Source organism: Diprion similis, chromosome 11, assembly GCF_021155765.1.
Source record: "Diprion similis isolate iyDipSimi1 chromosome 11, iyDipSimi1.1, whole genome shotgun sequence".
Classification (NCBI taxonomy): Eukaryota; Metazoa; Arthropoda; class Insecta; order Hymenoptera; family Diprionidae; genus Diprion; species Diprion similis.
The window spans coordinates 12,075,783-12,096,677 of NC_060115.1; the positions used below are offsets into that span (position 1 = coordinate 12,075,783).

General features: G+C 37.5%; 3 protein-coding genes across 4 annotated transcripts in view; all 3 read right to left on the reverse strand.

Annotated features, from left to right (window-relative positions):
- The window catches only part of LOC124412553, a 52,818-nt gene extending 51,734 nt beyond the window's left edge, over nt 1-1,084 (reverse strand). Inside the window, exons 1-2 of the mRNA XM_046892529.1 lie at nt 895-1,084; nt 715-847 (exon numbers count right to left, since the gene is read on the reverse strand). Of these exons, the coding sequence (XP_046748485.1) occupies nt 715-749 (35 nt within the window). The 5' untranslated portion in view covers nt 750-847; nt 895-1,084. The remainder of the gene's footprint in view (nt 1-714; nt 848-894) is intronic.
- A 5,847-nt stretch (nt 1,085-6,931) lies between these two features.
- On the reverse strand, nt 6,932-11,301 carry LOC124412555 (neuronal membrane glycoprotein M6-b). Of its 2 annotated transcripts, none has more exons than XM_046892531.1 (5): nt 10,793-11,301; nt 9,162-9,298; nt 8,896-9,078; nt 8,315-8,465; nt 6,932-8,185 (listed from the first exon to the last, which is right to left on the reverse strand). In XM_046892531.1, exons 1-5 carry the CDS (start codon nt 10,794-10,796, stop codon nt 7,884-7,886), a joined length of 777 nt encoding a protein of 258 aa, XP_046748487.1. In that variant the 5' UTR covers nt 10,797-11,301; the 3' UTR covers nt 6,932-7,883. The 2 variants fall into 2 exon arrangements, with proteins under 2 accessions (XP_046748487.1, XP_046748486.1); XM_046892530.1 differs by lacking the exon at nt 10,793-11,301 and adding an exon at nt 10,279-10,589.
- Nucleotides 11,302-15,766: 4,465 nt separating this feature from the next.
- LOC124412194 (uridine 5'-monophosphate synthase-like) lies at nt 15,767-18,483 on the reverse strand. Its single transcript, XM_046891875.1, has 3 exons — nt 18,291-18,483; nt 16,361-16,850; nt 15,767-16,058 (listed from the first exon to the last, which is right to left on the reverse strand). The coding sequence occupies exons 1-3, from the start codon at nt 18,432-18,434 to the stop codon at nt 16,030-16,032; spliced, it is 663 nt and encodes a 220-aa protein (XP_046747831.1). The 5' UTR covers nt 18,435-18,483; the 3' UTR covers nt 15,767-16,029.
- Between the last annotated feature and the right edge of the window lie 2,412 nt (nt 18,484-20,895).

The window sequence follows — 20,895 nt, forward strand, 5'->3', positions numbered from 1 at the left end:
TGCAGTCTCGAAGCTGAATTATAATCTTGGGATTATAATGACTAATTGGGTGTAAGTATTATTAGCAATATTACAACTTTGCCGACATTGCCTGCGGTAGTGGTGCACATCGACATCCAGACAAATGCACTTCTGCTTTGTGTTTGGTATGCATATACGATTTATACGTATGCAGGTAAATGTTCGCCAACCTCTATAGATTAAATTAGCACGCGTAATATATCCACCCAAGGTAAGACAGTGCGCAGGATCGTTGGCACCGGCACATTGCCTCTGGAAGATCAACGCACCTCAGATATATGTATACATGTCATAGACACACCGGGTATCCCGAACGGCTGCGAAAAATTTTGCCCAAGTTTCACTGATTCGACCCTAAATCCATGCATACATTCACCGATACGTACGATTTTTGTACGGAGCGAATAGATCTATAAAATTAAGAAAAAAAAAATATATATATATATATATATGTTTGCGCGTGTGTGTGTATATATATATAATTTTTTTTTTACCCTTACTTCAATAATATGAAATTTTTATACCGTGAAGAGAAAATTTCTAAGCGCTTCAAGTAGCGATGAACTCAGTATAATTACCAAACGGAGTTCAAATTTCAAATGAAAAATTCGAAAATGATGATTTTCTAGAGTAGAATTAAAAGCGTTGTAAACAATTCGGACGAATGAAAATGCTATCGACGTATAATCATACCGATGTGCGAAGGCTGTAGACATGTTACTATCCATGGGGTGGTTCCATATATCGTGATCTTCCTGCTTCACGGGGTGCACACTTTTTCCCTCTCTCCTTATGTTCCAGTTTTGTTAAAAACACCGGTCTTAAGTTAAAAATTAAGAAAAAACTGTATTCCCAACTTGGATATAATACAATTGTAATCACTCGACAAAGTCCGATACGAAATAAAATTCGCGCGCTGCACCGCGCCTCGTTTGAAAAGTAGTTTTTGATTTGGAAGGCGTGGAACCGCCGGGTCAAGAGTCGAGTATTTGCAGAGGCGGCGGACCGTCGGCGGCTATCGTCCACCTGAAATCGTCAACCTGAACAGACTGAAGTCCCGAAACAACCCGTCGCTCGTCAGTGTGGCTGCGGCGCCGCGGCGCAGTGGTGGACGACGATGATCCGGAGGGGAGTCGAAGCGACTTGCTTGACTGCCGAGCCAACCAAGCCCAGCCGCCTCCTGACTACCTGGACTCCGCCGCCTCTTCCTTACCGACGGAGCGACCGGAACCCGAGGTCTACACTCGACGAGATATCCTCCCCCCCCCCCCGCTGCCGCCCGGGCATTTCGCGATCATATTCCTCTCCGTTTCTAACTAATACGAAGTACCGATTGCCCATTAATCAACCCAAGTTCAGGTGCTGTCTGCGTTTCTGTAGAATGATGTTCGTCGAGTTGTAATATAGCTGAGATAGAAGACTTGAAGATATGCGCATGTAGGACGATTGTTTGGCATAATACATTCCAGATTCGCTTTTTTATCGCATTTTTTTTATTTTTTTTATTTTGCAATTACTAGACAATCTCTTTAAATGCATCGTATAAGCAAACGAGAACCAGTTAGATGTCGTTTTTCATATTGAAACAACGGGTTATATATCGATGTTGTGTACAGTTCACCCGTCGAAACGTGTCGTTATATAAAAGAAATTTGAAAGAGAAATAGAAATGTGATCCAAAATTTTACCAAACTCTACTTTTTTCTGTATTCGTTTATCCAAGTACATATAACTATGGTATATGTACGTAGTGTAACAGATATTCTATCCAGTTTCTGATTTTCAATGTTCACTAAACTGGTGACCTCTGCAGACGAACAATTATGTTCAAATTTAATACCATTGAAATGGTTATACTGATCGTTCTATAGCAGTTTCATCAAATTTCAAGCGACTAGAGTATCGGGAATCGTCGGTTCTTCGGCGAGACTTCCGGTTCGTTGACCTCGTTAAAATTTCTGTCTGGGAGGCCTGGAGCTCCATGAAACATGAATGAACTGGAATTTGGATTTGATGTTGCCAAAATTATTCTTAATTGTAACTCGAACAAAACGAACGTACAGCACAAATGTACACTCGGTCTTCTTAAATTATCCGTCCTTGCAATATTGCTTGTATCGCGAAACACAAAGCTTAACGACGAGTGCAACGTATGGGCTACGAACCTATACCTATATGCACATTATGCACCTTGGCAACTATGCGCGGACAAACTTATTTTTTAGGCTGTACAGTGAACGCCCGCCTGCAATATCGACCCCGACCACAGCACCTACCTGCATCGACTCCCACTGTCTGTACTGTAGAGTGCACTCACACATGCATACGTACACTTGGCTATAGGCGATGGAGTGCAGGGCTCGAGGTATGTGCGATGGCACGATGGCCTCGCCGCTGCAGCCCGCGGAGGTCTGAACAGCTCTAAATAGGGTAAATGAAAATTATATAGTGGATTTACGCTGTGCATGCATAGTGCATAGGTATACGTTTGCCGGTGTGTATGCAGCCAGATTATACCTACGTCTGTCACGATCATTCAAACCATTTCACAGCGCATGCATGGGCGTCTCACACTTTGCGATATATGCAATTCCATCCGCAATTGCCACATACTTGTACGGTGGCGAAGTAAGTGGTTCAGGGGGTGCCCTGGTCGATTGTGACGCTGATGCATGTATCTCCAAATATCGAAGTCCGCATATCTCAAACGCAAAAATGGTTTTGACAGCCCCATACTGCACACGCAATTCTGAAAGAAAACATTCCAATGCATTTTCGTTTGACACAGAAATAAAGAAGTGGCATTAATTCTACGAATTTACTATTACGATTTTGTAGAATCCATTTCTTTATACCTGGACTTCGGTATTTGGAGATACTTACGTCAATATCGATACGTCATCCACCAGAGCACCCCCTTAATAGCTACACTTGAGTGCAGTTTCGCTTGTATAATGTAATCTTGGGACGGCAGTGCGTGGGCTTGTTTGACCCTGAAGTGAAAAGCAAATTCACGATTTCACAACGCAGATTTCGGGTCAAAACGCATTTGGATTTTTTCGAGAATTATCATATGTATAAAGCTGAAATAGTTGAAAATTTAAGGCGTGGATGAAGAAGAGAAGAAAATTGAATCTTGCCCTTTTTCCAGATTATGTTGATATTTAACAAATTTTTTGATTTTTCCGATCTCTTAAGAGAGAAACCAAGTCGACAAGTTAACTGGGTACAAAAACGCATTGCAACATTCTGATCCCTACCGCAATGAATTCGCCGTTGAAATTCCCCTGCCTTTGATCATTTCGATTATTGAAAACATTTGCATAAAAAAATTGTTCAACAGTTCTCGTCCTTCTGCAAGTGAAATTTCAATTTTACTACCAGAGCACTCGCCTGCAACGTAATTATCGATTAACTGCAAACCATTATTCTCGAGAAATACGGTACGCTGCATATACTTTTGGGCTAGCGTTGCACCGCGGGGTGATTTACACCCCCTTGCGACAGGGTGGTACCTGGTACAGTCATCGACGAATGGGGCGTGCACTCGTATATATCCGTATGCGGGAGTCACCCGAGACAAGGGTAAAATATCATATTGTGCTTGTAACATAGCATCGTCGAAACAAGAAGTATCTTCTGCGCAATACGTTCTTGCTGCCCAGCCCTTGCGCAATACTGCAGTTTCCGTGTGCGCGATAGCTTCAGATGAACTTTGACCCAACAACAGCCTCGAAAATTTTCTTATTTGAAAAGAACCGGGTCAACTGGGAGATGGGCAAGATTAAATTGCCATGAAAATATCTTACCAGCCAGATCTTAGGGGCTTTTACTGTTGAAAATCGATGCTTTTTGGTATACTATTACGACATGGTTGGAGCGCGTTGAGTGTTTATCAATTTACTTCATTCGGAAGCTACGGTGATTTGCCTAAGTAATAAGAATGCAAAGAATGTACTGATATTGCGAAGGAGAACCTTGATATCGTTTTTTCAATCCAAACCGCTTCAATACGATGAAAAATTAAGAAAACCAGATAGAAAGGATTTCGGAAAAATTAGCTCAAGCGATGCAAAAGCAATTATTTTCAATATTCGCTACAATTTGAAGTGTCTGAATGATAGAATTGATAAATTTATTTTTGTTTACCGGGTATAAAGATAACTCTAACCCATTTCTGATCACTTGCATAACTTGAATGAAAACACATTTATGATTCATTCTATATAATACAAGTATACCTATAGATTTGTATAGCTTATTCTTTGAAATGCAAAGAATATATCTACTTGTCTTATCAATTCTGGTATATACAAGAAGAAGAATTCTTTTTTGAATTTATATCTTCTAGGATACACGTGTATGCGAAATAACGTTTAATAAACAGAGAATAATTCTTATTCAAATTGATGTACATACTTATTATTCCTCATTAAAAGTTATAAATGGTGGTGAAATAACCAATGCAATACTCAGTATATGTTCCATAATAATATTCTTGACAATATGATGTGCGAGAATGATATTCGACGAGATATTAAAGTGTAGGAACATTTGGTACGCCAACAGGAACTGTCCAACTGTTATCTTGCGAATTTTTGAAAACTTACCTACATTTCTGCACATATTCTTCTGATATTCTGCACTTCATTCCATGTTGCAATAATAATACATTAGTGGAGAAAAATATTTTTATTTTGGTACACAAGGATCAAGAAATTGAATATTTGTTTGCTCGGAGAAAAGAACATAGTTTAAACTGATTTGCAGCATAAACAAAAAAAAAACTGAAAAAGGAGAAAAAATTTAATTTTGCTCGATGAATTAATTTCTTTTAATACAGAATTTAGAAACTGGTGATTTTATTGGTGCGTTAGTTTTCATTTATTTCAAATCTCTGTACGATCGTACACTCGAAAATGTTCATCTTGAAATACAATAAACAATAGTTACACACAGTTCTTTCTAGTACAAAGCATTTTTTTCATAGGATACACGACAAAATTATCCCTACCGGATCGTTGCCATAATTTTGTTTCGTGTGCATTAGCGTTCGATAATTGGTTAGTACTGCAATTGATCGTAGAGTCAAAATGGAATTGAAAATGCAGCATTCACGGCCATTTTAATTGGGTACCATAGTTTCAAGTTGCCTGGCAACCACGGGGGTCGAAAAAATTTCTTTTGTATATTTTTCCCAGCAAGTATTTCCATGTAATAAATAATTGATTTAATAAATCTACGAAAGGTTTTGAAAATACACTTTGCTTTTAATTCACTTCTCATGAAATAGGTGTGACAAACAAATTACTTAAAATAGAAAAAAAAGAGAATGTACGTCTTGATGATATAATGTCAGAGGATCTAGGAATACTTTTTTAATTTTTTTATAAAATCTTTATATAAAAGGTCGTGTTCCATCGTTTCTCAAGATCTCGTGACAGAGTGTATCGTAAATCGCGATAGGGGAACAGCTCTTGAATACCATATATCCACTCCTACTTGAAAGAAGTGTAGGTATTTTAATCTCCTTGAGAACTTGTTAAGATGCAGGTTTAAGTGCCTATTCCCGACAACGACTAGGCTCGAATCTGTAAGATCGTCATCGACGTGGAAGCTAAACCCTTTCACCTGTAGTATGACTTCCTCTTGGTTTTCTCAGACTCGATCTTCAAAAAGAAGCTTTCGTGATAAGACTTGACTATCTCACATGCAAATTGCAGTGAATGTGGTAAAATAATGAATCCATCTGAGGAAATGAATTTTCTTATAAGCTTTTCGCTAAGTTTTGAAGTGAGAATTAATACTTTTCACTTTTATTTATACGAAAATACATGTATTTTATGTAAAATTTCATACGGTATGAAAGGCGATCATCCATTGGTTATTTTTCCAAAATTCCAATCATGAATGGATCTCTATGTGTTTACACAATGGTTATACCAGAAACATAATATATTTAATTTGAACCCATTTATTATTAGTACAAATGAAGAAACTTTATTGTGACGTTCTTCTCGACGTTGATATCTTTCGAGAAATGTATGAATTGAAACTCTTCAGATGCGATAAAAGCGTCTATACTTGTGACAGGGATATACCGGGTGTCCCATTTCAATCTTACACCTGATTTATCTCGGAAAATGTGAATCCGATTGAGTATTGAGTATAATGAAACTTTTAGGGTTCGAAGGGGACGCCCGAAAAAAAAAATTATTTTGGTTCAAAATAACAAAAGCTCGCTTTGAGATGTCCAACACGTTTTTTTTTAAATGGAAATATGACTTTTTTCACCAAAAAATTTGTCGAATTGTAACAAACAACTTTTGAAAAAAATTTCCATTCAAGTTCACAATTTTTAAGTGAGAACAATTTTTGGTGCGTGTGTGCATGCGGATACTCGCAAGGATTGCGACCTTGCGGCTCGTCAAGAAAATCCACAGCACAGCGGCTTGCGATGCTTCTCTGACGAGCTTTGTTATTCGAGCCGCAACGTGATGTGGGAAATGGTGCAATTTGGAAATGTTAAAAAATAGAGAAAATACGTTTTCAAGGCTTGAAAAAAATTCATCAACTGTCTTCTTCAAACTTCTCGGACTTTGAAAAATTTCCGAAAAGATTTTGCAAGTGGCGTAATTCATAAGGAATGCTCGGATAGAATTTTCGACGAAATGCTCACCTAGGTTTTTGGTTCTTTATAATAGGAGATGTTATTGTAGACATACGTAGCAATCCATGCTATTCCAACTTTAAACAGATTTTTTTATTGTGCTTACTATCGCGAGCGCTTTAATCGACTTAGAATCATAGACTTTATATCGTTGTGCTGTTTAATTTATTCATTTATAAATGAAACAATGTACTGTTAATCAAACTCGGCATTGATGATCAAAAGATTGGAATTTAACCGTCACTGTTTTATTTAATTTTTATTCGTCATTCGTATAAAATATGTGGTGTATATACTTAAACATATATATCACTTATAAAAAATCTCGGAGCAATGATTACCTCGCAATACACTCATCAATGTTTCGACATATGTTTATAATACTTATTCGCCTAATACGTTAAAGTTTAATATTGATGTGTAACATTTTGGAATGTCATTTACATATAACTAATTGGTCGAACACATATATTAGCACTGGTACAGTACTTGGTACTGCGCACAATACTCGATATTGATATTAGGATTAAATAAGTTTGCCTTGACATCTTGCTCTTAGTCAATATGTCTGACTACGGATAGATACATAATACAAAAATAGTAATAACAATCTTATGTTATCATTATAAACAATGGTGACTGATCTTTACCGTGTATACATACGCAAATACGTTAATATAGTATAATGAATATTTGATTAGACAAGACAAAACGTAATGAGATTTGTGTTTAACCACCAATGGTTAGTGCAATGTGCAGCATGCAATGCTACACCGCTTGAACAACCCATCGTCAGTCCTTTATAATAACCACATAAACTATAAGATACACCAATAATTAATCTGCTAAGATATGTTTTAAACCCTAAAAACTGCCGCAAGATTTAGCAACCCGCATTGTGAGTTTTCTCCACTTTTATAACATAGAAAACTAATAATATTAGATTACATTATATTTTCTTTACAAGAAATAATGGACGGCATAGTACCATTTTCCCGCGAGATCTGTGACCAGTGAATCGATGGGAGTGTCAGTGAGCAAGAACTGTTAATATTAATCGTAAACCTAAGCACAGGAAACAATGTTGAAGGCGCTCGGACGGACATGTTGAAGAAATGATGAAAGTTGTGAATTCGCACTTTAGACGCGAAGCTTATAACGGATGACTGGCATAGATCCCGCGGGCCGTATCCTAGTATCTATTTTTTGCATGAGCTGACCCAAGGGGTGGCTGCGGTGAATCTATGTCCGGATCTTGCAGGTATTGGAGCTCCTGCAATTCTTGGAATTTTTCGTGATCTCGGATGTGTGCGTAGTTCGCCGAAAGGCACATCAAATAATGAATCAAACTGAGAACAACGAGGAGAGAAGCGACTGTTGCCAGAATAAACATTACTTCCGCCTTTTCCACGTAATCCTTGCAAAATAGTTTTACTTCTTGTGAACCGCACACCTTCATATCTTCCACTCGTGTATTATTCGGGAATAGAAAATCTGCGGGAATAGAGTTGGTTATTATTTGAATTTAAATATCCGACGTAATTCGGAGTTTTGTTTAATGAAGAAAATATTTTTGAGCTGGTTATCTGATGAGCTACTCTAAGAACGAAATTGAAGACTTACCGAACTGTGTGAAATCTATACATTGATCAAGCGATTGAACTCTGGGGTGGCTGCACATCCCCCAAAATATACTGAAGATCAAAGTTGTTATCACGAGAAAGGCGAATATAAGCAGCCAGCCAAGTTGTAGAATGTAAGTGATCGTCATAAACTGAAAAGTAATCAACACGTGTTTTAGCCAAATGTACAGATATAATTTTAAAAGTAATGTACAGACGAGGCTTTCGGTTGTGCTGATAATGTGAAGAGGGAAATTGAGAAAATAGAAAAAAATTAATCATTCAACGTCGTATTCAAAGTTCTTCCACATTTTCAAACAGGCAGCTGGTAATTTGAGAATTTTTCGTATTATCGTGAGAAAGACACCCAAACAAGTTTATCTTTTGTTTAATTTTGCACTTAAATTGAACAACTGTTCATGAAAATTAGAGAAAAAACAGAATACTAAAAATTCGATCGAAGATCAGTCTTTCACATTCCAGTTTCCAGCTGGTAAATATTAGCTTTTGCAGGAAATAACTGGAATTATTTACAGAAATGATGTCATCAAACCGAAAATGAATTTAGTAACTCAAACTTACAACTGCACAAGAAATCCTTCCACCGACTCTAGATCTCCAAGCTCGATATACTCTGTGCCTTGTTGCACCGGTTGCTAGGCATCCGACGCATAGTATCATGAATCCAAGAGCTGCCATGCTCGCTCCTACTATGGCAAAAATGAGCTGCACTGCTTCAAGCCAAGTAAGTCGCTGGTGAAACACCTGCATAATTGAATGATGAGAATATTAGTTACACATGATTTATTCAAACTGTAAGTTGATAGTGAGGGAAAAAAAAAATTTACCTGGTCTAACATCAAGGAGGCAAGTGTGGCGCCGCGGTACATAGTACCACAAAATATTCCCACTCCAAGACAACACATGATCGTTGCTATCAGAGTGGCGTACGGCACTCTGGCCATTATGTCGTTGCACATGTTTCCTGTGAAAGAATACAAAGAAATTTACGTGCATTTTTAGTTTTTACTGAACCAATTTTTAAACAAATAGCCTCATGAGAATTTGGATTAGCTGCAAAGCAGTTAGATTTGAAAATTAGCTGCGTGATGAATGTATTGCTAATGGTCACGCAGAATTTAAAACGTCGAAAGGGTTGAGTCCTTATGCACTCAAGTGCAAACCCATGAATACATTGAACAACATATTTTGCTAATAGATTACTTTTACTCCGCCTTGAAATCCCCTAAATGTCATTATTTAGGCTGCCTTTTATTTTTGTATTTTGGTATTGGATAGATTTGGATCATCTATTATTTTGATTGAGCAATAATCAGAGACATTTTGTTGTACACATAATTCAAAATAATACCATCTTGACTCTAGGAATCGACACTATATGTACAAAACAAATAACTTACACAGGGCTTACGCGCACCCTAGCACTTCAAATCAACGTTGCTAACGGACTGTTTATCGTAGAAAGGTTTTTTTGTCATTCGAGTGGTGAAAGACTGAAGAATGGAATAGTATGTGCAAAAAAACCTAATATGAATTTTTCGCTGTGAAAAATTTGACTGAACAAAATAAGAAAAATGATTTTAGCATTTCTCTTAAATTATGTGGGATTAGGCGTACCCGTGTGTAGGGTTCTAGAATTGAAGAAAAAAGATACGACACGCAGAAGCATTTTGAATAGCGAAAAAACAATGACTACTTTATTGACAAGATACATACTCCCGTCACTATATCTGTTATATTTAATCTTGAACGCCGAACAAATTAGTTCTAGCAAAATGCATTTCGGACGAGTGAATCTTGCCATGGAAAGAATGAAATCTTCTTATCTATCCTAAACGTTGTTTGAAAATTTGACTACGAAAAATTATTTTCATCTGTCAAATGACTAAATAAAACGTGAACAGTATGATTTTATTGATTTTGGAAGGGTAGGTTGTAACTTACTCGTTTCATCGTTGATCTCATAGCGATCATGAATGTTATGGTCAGAATACCTGTCCAGACTAATTGCACTATTAAATCTTTTTTTATTCAGGGGCACCGCAACAGAGGCTTCTTCGGTTCCTCTATTGCGTCTCCACTGCTGAGCCATAGCTCAATATTCTTCAACACTTACGAACCAAATTTCACAAAGAGAGCAGACCAGCATTTACTTTAATCGACACAAGCGATTATCTGATGACTAATCAAACTACATAGCAACGTAGATTCTAGATTAGATTGTAGAGAAGAATTTATACGTCGATATAATATGGTAGGGGAATTGAACTAAGCGGCAAATGATGAATTAAATGGATCCTTTGCTGTGAAGAGTACTTCATACTCGAAATAATGGTTTTATGGTCATCCTTTGAAGCGTGAAGTGAGAACAAAATATGGCAGTAGCCACACCCCCCTTTCAAGACGCAACGTTATCAGAGCCAAGAGGATTGAGATTCGATTAGAAAATAAAACTTACCCATATTCGTGTCGAGAGATTCAAACTCTTTGTGCGAGAGGTTTCGCTTGGAAGGAGTAGACTGCCAATTAACCAAATTGAATGAACGAATAATGAACGTGGGTCGACATTCGATGTACAGGTATAATGACACGTCACAAGCTCCTCCTCTTAATCACGCTTTTCTTGGAACGTAAACGGCACGATTTGCTCTCAGTCGTTGATGAAGAAGTGATCCTACTCTAAGTACATTGAATTGAACCGTTGCGAACCATGAAATTTGAGGAAATATGGCAGAGAGGGTTAGCTACGAGCGTCGTTCGACGCCATTTTTAAATAACGCTTTGCTCAGAATTTGTTGAATTCCTCGACGATTCGCAAAGGAATGTTTATGTATTCCTTCTTGACCGACTGAAATTACGCCTGTCACACCTTTTTTAATTACTCATCAAGGATAGTGTGAAATGGGTTTTCCCACTAGAACCACGTCGTTTATTCAAATGAGAAATACAGAATGGAGAAATTTTCATTGTAATCCGTGGCCAAAGATTATGAAAGATTACCAACGACAGTCAGCTCGGGCGACCCACGCAGAGCTTCTTAACAGACGGGAACGTCGGTAAAAAAATTTCCTATCTGTACCGATACTTACGTCTCAGCCGATAACTAAAGTGGCGCACTCCCTGCATTGTAAGTTATCGATGTGCAGCTTACCATCAGAGTATTTTACACGCTCTTACCATAGTTCTTGGAGTCGTATAGATGCATACAGTTCCCATCACAGTGTGTATAACTTTTGCATCGTACATTATACTTAGTACCGATTTGATACCATTCGTTGACCGAAGATTGTTTATTTTTTTAATTCTTTGATCGATAATGAAGGTTGAGCGATATGAAAATGAGCCTCTAATAGCTCTTTAACACTTACTAATTGCCCAATGAAGTTTACGAGATAAGTGATAAAAACGAAATTGCCCTCTTTCAGAGTCCAATGACAGAAAATCAAAAATTTCATTTTGACTGAACGAAAAAGATATGAAAGGCTCCAAATTGCTTGACTCTTTTCATCGCTCATTGCTTTATATTTTTCAAAAAAATCTGCAGAATCAAAATTGACATTTGTCCTTAGGCTAAATGGCACGAAATTGAATTTTTGGTTCGTCTAAACAAAGTAAATCTCAATTACTCCACATTTCTCCTAATTTCTCCTAATTGCTGCATTATTTTTATCCACTACTTCCTAATTGTTTTCGAGAAAATTAGGAGAAACCAGACAGACCCGTTTCCAGAGTCAAGTGGTGCGAAATAGATGTGTCATTTTGACTATACGAATGGTAGTTTTAAAAATCGAATACTTGCTTCCAATTGCTCTCCAATCTCTCGTAATTGCTCTGATAATATTTTCATCCCCCCCCCCCCCCCCCCTGTCCGCCACCTTAGTTTTCTGGAAAACTCAAAAAAACATGAGAGGGATTTTTGAAGTTAGTTCGAGTGGTATCAGAAACGGGAGATGGTTGCAACAAACGGATAATTGCTCCTTTGTTGCCATTTAGTGCTCTCTCGTGTTTTTTTTAACAAACACAAGAGAAAACTCTTATCCGTGAAAATAGGAAATGAGTATTGATTCTTATACCGTTGTCTGGGTAAATTTAAATGCGTGGTTGCTTGTACCAGACGAATAGGTAAGAATGAGTTATGAATTTTCTACGTTTCACACAGTCTGTTTGTTTTCAAAATCAACAAAGCAGAAAGGCCTTTCACGATTTTTACAGGTTTTCTCAACACCCCACAACTGACATCGTATTCCTTTGGCAAACGCAACCATGGATTTCAATTGAGTAGGACAGACTAATAAGAAACAATACTTGTTTTCTACTTTTACAGATTAGAGTTGTTCTCAGAGATCCCATGTATGTATTGCATATTTCCTTTCACTTTTTTGTCTTCAAGAATTTCTCCCACATCTCGTCCCACATCTTGCATCTTTTTTTATTTTTCTAAAACTAACATTCGGGTCTACTTTTGAATTGTGAAATTTTATCTCCGAACTTCAAGTCGTAACTAATTTTATGTAGAATAATAACGTTCCAAAGTTGGTTGGGGTCCGAGTGACCCCGTATAAGTAATGTAAAAGTTTCCATAGTTGTAACTGACAGGGTCAGCGGAAGCTAAAGCGTAAGAGGGGGTCCATGGCTGCAGGCCCTGGGGGGGGGGGCGAATAATATTCTTAGGGATATTGTTTTTTCATCATCATTATCATTATGGTGATCGTCATCGTCATTGTTATCATCATCAAATGCCACATACCGAGAGTTAAGACGTTAAACATCAATTTGTAACATATTCTATCATATATTCCCATTATGCGGGAAAAATGAGATCTGCGGGAAAAAAGTTAAGCGGGAAAAATATATGCCACTTTTGTCCCGCTTTTCAGGTCAAAAAATTTAACTTTATGGTTGAGTCGGGAATAAAAGCAGTTTGCATGAGAAAAGATGCAGTTCAAAATCTGCAGAAGTCATGAACGACCAGTCCTACCTATTGATCAACGTTGGTGTTGTGGCCCGTGTGGCCGCACAGCTTGACTGGGCCGGCGTGCAGCAGCTGACTTGCGAAGCTCTTCGGCAGCATTTCTGCCAGCAATGGAGCGGTGTACGATGCGGTAAGGCGAGCGAAATTTCGGAGATCGGTAAGCCCGGATGCATTTGTCCGAGCTGCTTTGTTTTACAGTAATTTAAAACCAACATTGACTCCCAAAAACCAATACTTCGACATCGCAACCTTCTATCCTCTCACACCGTTATCATTATTTACATTTCTACTACCCAAGATTACCGTCATCAGGTTTCATCCTATGCTTCCCATGTGGATACGGATTCTTTTAAATGTCGGAGATGTGGGACGGTCCTCTTTATTTTCACTAAGTTTACAGAGGGCTCCGCCAGGTGCCATGAGGTGATGCAGTCCCTCAAACGCGTAGTGGAGAATATAAATTTTGTATTTTAATTATCAACAACAAAATATACATCATATTAACCTGCATGCCGCATAGTTTTATTTTACTCCCAAATATATAACAATTCCGTTATATTGTTTTAAGCCTTTGCAATACTTTTGCATTGCAATATTTTCATCCGTATACCAACCATCACATTTTATGCTCCAGCTGAGTCTAATCAAAATTCACGCATTCAACTTATTATACATTCCATCAAAGAGCTGTATTATCATAAGTCGGCGAAACCACGTCGAGGTCATTACACTCCATACTCAACATAATAGCTGCAGTTGCATTTCTCGGCACCTGGAAGGGGGGAGTACAACCGACCAAAGATCAGCCTGTACAGCATTTTCTCATTACTGTCACAGTATCCGCTTCGGAATAGGCTATTACAAAGTTGCTGCCGCGGTCTCTCATTGGTATTCTCAATTTGAGGCAAGTACAGGTTTATAATCGGTCGTCTACGTGCATTCAACCGTCACTAAGATATTCGCATGACCCCGTTGACCGCTTTACATGCAAAAGTACTATATTCTTTCCCAAACAATGTTCTGATAACCGCCTGTGCACCCCGCCACCATTTCCGAGGCGTATAATAACCTCGCCAGAAAACCATCCAATATCACAATCATTCCGCAAGCTGAACACCGAAGACCTACGCCACCTTTGGGAAAAAAATGGCTGAACTGCAAGATTTGGTAAATATATCACAACGAGGCATTGCTTACGAAAATCTATACATCTTTACCGATGCATTGGAGTTTTATCATTTACAGACGAACACACTCATCGATCAACCTTCCACGTCGATCACGCCCACCAACTCATTTTTCGGAGACTTCAGTCAGAGCCAACTGCTGCCTCAATGGGATGTCTTACAAGAAAGTGATCAGAAGACCGGCGTATACATCCCTGAATCAAACTACTGACCGACACGCACTCCTGCTCTCTCAACAATGATACCGGCAACGCAGAGGTAAGGGTCCAAATCAAAATTTACAACACCAAACATATTTTGCGGACTGATAAAACTGACTGGTGGCGAACTGCTCTATCCAACATGGAGTTCACAATGAACAGAACCTCGCCCGAATATCAGCTCTCAGGCGACCTGACCGCACAAGTCATATGGCGAATTCGGAGACTTCCCGGCACCAAACCTGAACGTAAACGTGTACGCATCAGCACACCCCGAACAAGTTGTCCATCGGCCTCGTAGCCGGCAGTTACCAAGCAAACTCTCTTCATCCGTTACGTCAGCACGCCAATCTCTACTGTACACGCAACCACATTTCGACCGAGTTGCTCGTTTTCAGGATTGTAATCGCTTGTGGGAATAGGACTGCATCAGAGGTAAAAATTTGTTGGACTGTCGGGGTGGCGGAGTCCGTTGCCGAGCGACATGCCATTCATCTAAATAGCGATGATAGGGAGAGATTAGTGTATAAATTACGATGGAATTAGACTGTACCGGGTAAGGGGGAGGTTGGTACGCGCCAGCGACGCTAGCAACATCGCACTGAATAAATAAATTGCTTTACTTACCACGAAATTGCCATTTTTACTATTGCGATGCCATTAAACTCTACTTTATACCATTGTGGGATGATAATTCGCGAATTTACCTTCACTTTTCGGGTTAGGTTGATAACGCGGTGATCCAGAAACCTCGGTCAAAAAAATTTACCCCCACCACGAAAAAATTATCGGGTTAGATTAGGTTAGGTTAGCACACACATACACACTTCACACTCACTTTGGTGGTCCAGAAGCAACATTGTATTCCTACTAACATTTTTGACTTCTTTTGACGGTTTTCGAATTTTCTACGCCCCATTTTACGAATAATTCAATCGGATTGTATATTATGTGTAGGAATCACTAGTTATGGATGAAAATATGAGTATAATCAATATGAAATTACACAGATGGCCAAGCTAGATTCTTATACCTTAAAGATTTCGTAATATGACGAGGATTTTCAAAACTTTTTGCAATCCTTCAATTCTATTTCCGATTTCACAATTGTACTCGTTTTTTTTAGGTATCCACTATTGTAGAGCACTGAAAGTAGTTTTTGCTTTAACCCTTCGCACGCACTACAATGGGAATTTGTGTCACCCGGATATGCAATTTAAATGAATTGAAAAACCGATGTAGATGCGAGGGGTTGAACATCGTGTCTCGTCGAACAAACCGCAAGATAAATTAAACATTCGACAAGTCTTGCATCGTCTGTGAAATCAGTTTCCAATTAGGATGTATTCAGTCTTGGAGACTTTTCTGGAAATAGGGAAAAAAATAATGAATTAAAAAAATTTCTCAATATGGTCATATGATTAACGAATTCTTGTAGCAATCAAACCTGCAGTTCGGTAAACAAATTTTTCCAAATTTCAGATGCGAACGAGTTAGATAAAATTGATTTAAACAGAAAATTAACTATTTTAAAAAATTGAAAACTCAGATTCTTTTGAAATGGGATCAGCCACTCTTTTTTTTATCGATTCCTACAATCCGGTTTTATTTTTTATTTGATGATCCTCAATAATTTAAATGTCAAAAGAAATATGTAATAATAATACCTTTTATATAATTATCCAGCAATTCTTGATCTCGCTGCAAATAATCTTTGACGTCTTGTACCATAACTGGTGTGATTTTATCAGCTTGCACAAGATATTCCATAAGACTAGTGAGGGTAAATAGGCTCCTCATTTGTATACCGTTTTCTTCAAGATTCTTCCGCCCTCCTTGTTCTCTGTCCAAAATTACAAACGCTTCCTGTACCTTCAATCCCTCGTTTATCAAATCCTTAGCAGTCCTCAAAACACTACTTCCGGTCGCCACCACATCTTCAATGATAGTGCAAGTATCACCTGTGTTGAACTGGCCTTCGATTAACTTCTTCGTTCCGTAGGTCTTGGCCTCTTTTCGTTTCATCAACATTGGGACGTCTGCTTCGACGGATATCAGTGTCGCGATTGGTAATGCTGTATACGGGACGCCACAGATTTTGGAAATACCCTTACTGTTTATTGCAGCAAATTTCCACAAAATACTAGACACAGACTTCTGTAAGGTTTACATATGGGTTAACAAAAATGTTTTTATACCTGCATTTGAATTTTATCCTAATTTCAAACGCTCAGGAAATGTTAATACCACTCACGTAATGATTGCTATAATTCATTTCATAATATTTTATGCGAAACCTGTTTGATATCATGCAACTTTGCCTAGCACAACACTTGAACTAAAAATATCACATTGCCTTTTTTCCACCAGAAACTTTATATATTTCACGTTAAAAAAGATTGATGACTTTTTTCAGACCTTTCTTTCAAACTGATTTTCAACTACGGTTTTCGTGTATAAAAAGTGATTAAAATCAGTAAAAAAAAATTTTTTTATGCAATTCGAGAGTATATTTCTTAAGCCTAACAAAGCCTATATCAATATTAACAGTTAAAACTTATTAAAAAAATTCTTGAAAACACCTTTTTTTACTCGTAGACTAGACCCCTTAAGTGTACACGTATACGTACCGTGTAAGTTAATTCTAACATAAGCCCGTGTACAAATTTCATGAGTGAACGGTAAAATTGAAGATAGTACAAGCAGAATCATATCGCAAACCTCGCATTACATCAAATTTTGGAGCTAATTGCCAAACAGGGGAGTCATGTACCTCACTTTTCACTCAAATAATACAAATATGAATTATAAATTTGGTATAAATAATATTTCACTAATTAACAATGAAATCAGAAAGAAATGATATGTTTGTTTGATACGTTACTGATATAATAATTGAATGAGAACTGCAGCAGCAATGTCGCTACTTTTTCGGTCTGACTAACATCGGATCATTTTTTCTCTACGCAGATACTTTTGTGTGTTCTCCGGACTGCTTCTCTTCCCGAAAGTGTATATTTAAATAGTTTTTCTTGTATTCTGTTTTTACATTGATATATACATATCTGCAATATGATAAAACATGAAATGTGAAGAACAAAGTAAATTTCAAATCTGGCGCGACGTTAAGCACAGGCCTTATATTAGACAAAGCGACGTTGCCAATGCCTACGCGTTTACGACTAGCCTGGCATTCTGTCTAAGTATTACTTTTGCCTCGATTTATCATTAAATAGTTCTCCAGAAGTTTCGGTTATTTTTTTGTAGCCTGCACATAGAAACCCAATACTTCAAAGTGCAGACTATAACCCGTTTATTGCGCAACTGCTAAGTCGTTGACGTCACAATCACTGGATTAAAATTTTGCGAGTGACTAATGTGTTATGAAGTCTGGTTTCCTTATTTTTCTAGAGCGATTATTTCTCTTACGTGTCCGATTAATGACTCTGAAATTTTGTATACATAACCTAGAATACTTTTTCATCGAGTTATCAAAGAATCAGACATTCTCTCAGTTAGTTGGCCAGCGGAAAAACCACCTTAAGTGTAGGGACGTTTCTAAAAGTTGAATAACGCGAAAACCTTTGCAATACTTACCAACAAATGCGGATGTGATATAATCACGCGCAGATCGAACCATATCGGTGTCAGAATACCAGCTGCGTGTGTTTCGAAGCTGCCAAATCTTAACGCGTCAATTTCAAATAATTGTACCGCGATTTTTCTGAGCTCTTCATCCATCCTGAATTATAAAATGAATAATTTGTATAGAAAGTACAATATTTAAGATGAGAAAAATATATGAAATATTTCTCTTTCGCGGACACTTCACAGATTCTTCACACGATATTATGGGGCCCTTTACAGTAACTGACACAGTTATTCACGTCAATCATGGGGTACAGTCATTCACAAAGCTACGTTCTCGTCCCACTGTTCGTATAATGCGTGAGAATTTACTATACTTTCTCTTTTATCTCAGGCGCGTGTGTATAGTTCCAATGTTTACACTTGGTGCGTTCAGATAAGATTTTCTAAAACTCAGATACAAAGTATTCGGATGGTAACAGTTATTTCTTTGTTACCATCAGTACATGCAAAACAATTGACGAAATGCAAGAAGCAGTTATACTCTTGTAGCCTGCATCCATGATTACCAAATTGTATTACGCCGATGATACTTTTGCACGTGATAAACTCACGTTACGCTTGTAATGCCGGAGTAAATGGGTCCAGTAACAAATTGTGGAGCCACATTAATAGTCGCGGCGTATCAAAAATGTACAAAGTCCAATATGGTTTGAACGCTTCACTGGCCATGCGGGCTTATAGATTATGCGGAAACGCCCGGATTTAATGTGTTAAGATTTTTGTATATTCAATCAAATCAATGCCGATTAAATAGTGATATGTTAGGCCTGAAATGATAATGATTTAAGACTGCATGATAGAATATGCATAACATTCAGGACGCCTTGAAAAATAAGGATGAAAGTTTGTGGGATGGTAACTCAGCACGTTTGTCAGAACAAAAATTAGATACATCGAAAAACTGCCATTTTTTTACTCCGCTGAGACTATAAAAAAGGTCGGTTTTCGCGAAACTTCCGAAAAACCAGATTCGACTGTTAAACTCATTTTGAGCACGTCGATGTTGAATACGGTGGTCCTTATTTTAGGTGGTTACAAATTTTTTCCAGACCCTCTCCCAAATACAATAAAATATATTGTTGCGATAAAAATCTGAAGAAATTAGGGATTTGTTTTCAAGTTTTTTAAAGTTGATTTAGGGAGTGGCCCCGAAAAAAAATCGTCAACATCCTGAGTAAAGACCACCATAATGTTGAATGAAGGAAATCGCAAAAATTTTTGTGCAATAGAACTAGAAAAATAGAATTTTTTTTCTTTCTCTTAGCTCTTAGTGTTTAGAAGTTTTCACTAATTGATTCCACGTCATTTTTTCACAACCATTTTTCTAGGTGTGTCACTCAAAAAATTACATTTCCATAAGAATTTTGTTTGAAATAAAATTTCACTATCGATATAATTTTTTTACATCCTCCATTTACAAGAAAATTTAATAGCTGAAATTCAAGTATTATAGAAAATTAAAATATCGTCGCATTAATACTTCGTTGAAAGTGAATTTGGACTCAAGATAACTCACAGCTGCAGAAAAGTTTATCCGTGATAATTCGATCAGCACCGAGTTCTAGTAATTAAAGAATGTGTGAAATTCTTCATATTCATATTCTGAAAAAATTTGATTATTTCAGTACCAGAATGTTATTGCTCTTGAAATTTAGCTGTGATATAAATTAGTTTCGGCAATGTAAAGTCCGTGTAGATGTACCGGTTGTAGTCCCCTTAGTACCAATTGTGACCAAAAATGGTACACGGGTACTTCGCCTTATGTAAAGACGGATTTTCAAAGAATAAAATGTATCAAGTATTAAAAATTTCGATCTGAAACTTGCTTAGTGTCTCATTGTATTCACAAATCGAGTAGTTAAAGTGATTACGAGTCAAATTAGACATAGAATTTGATCAAGATGGCCACAAATGGCACAGTTGCTACACAACGTTCATCTGTTCTAGTGGATTGAAACTGGACAAAACGGTCACTTAAATATTGATCCCCGCTTTTACATCATTGCCGAAACTGGACGTTTGTTTTTATGCGAATTTATAGTAAGTAAAATATTCAACGAGGGATGTGATGTATGCACAGCTGATTCACCTGAACTTACACTGAGTGTAGAAAGAATTTGTAATATTTATAGAATAATAACAGAACGATCAAATATGTGTATACGTACATGATGTATAGATATGTCGACCAGTATTATAGTCAAGCATGTCGAGGACAGGTTTGATGGCTCTCAGAACCAAACACAATTTGTTTGAACAAATGTGACCTGCTATTCTATCATTCTAAATCTTACGTTCAATTTCTAGAATCAGATCGCAGCTCGCGTTTCGCCTAGGCCTAAGGGTAACATTATTCTAATTTTATTGATACATAAATATTTCCTGTTTTTGTATTTTGACATTTGACACGATCGGTAAAAACTGATTAGGTATAGCAGCATTCTCTTAAGAAACGAGTAATTCCTATCCTTTGCTGCAACTGTCTTTTAATAAATTATGCGACAATTTGAATTTATAATGTTATGTCAATTTAGAAAGAAGATAATCGCAG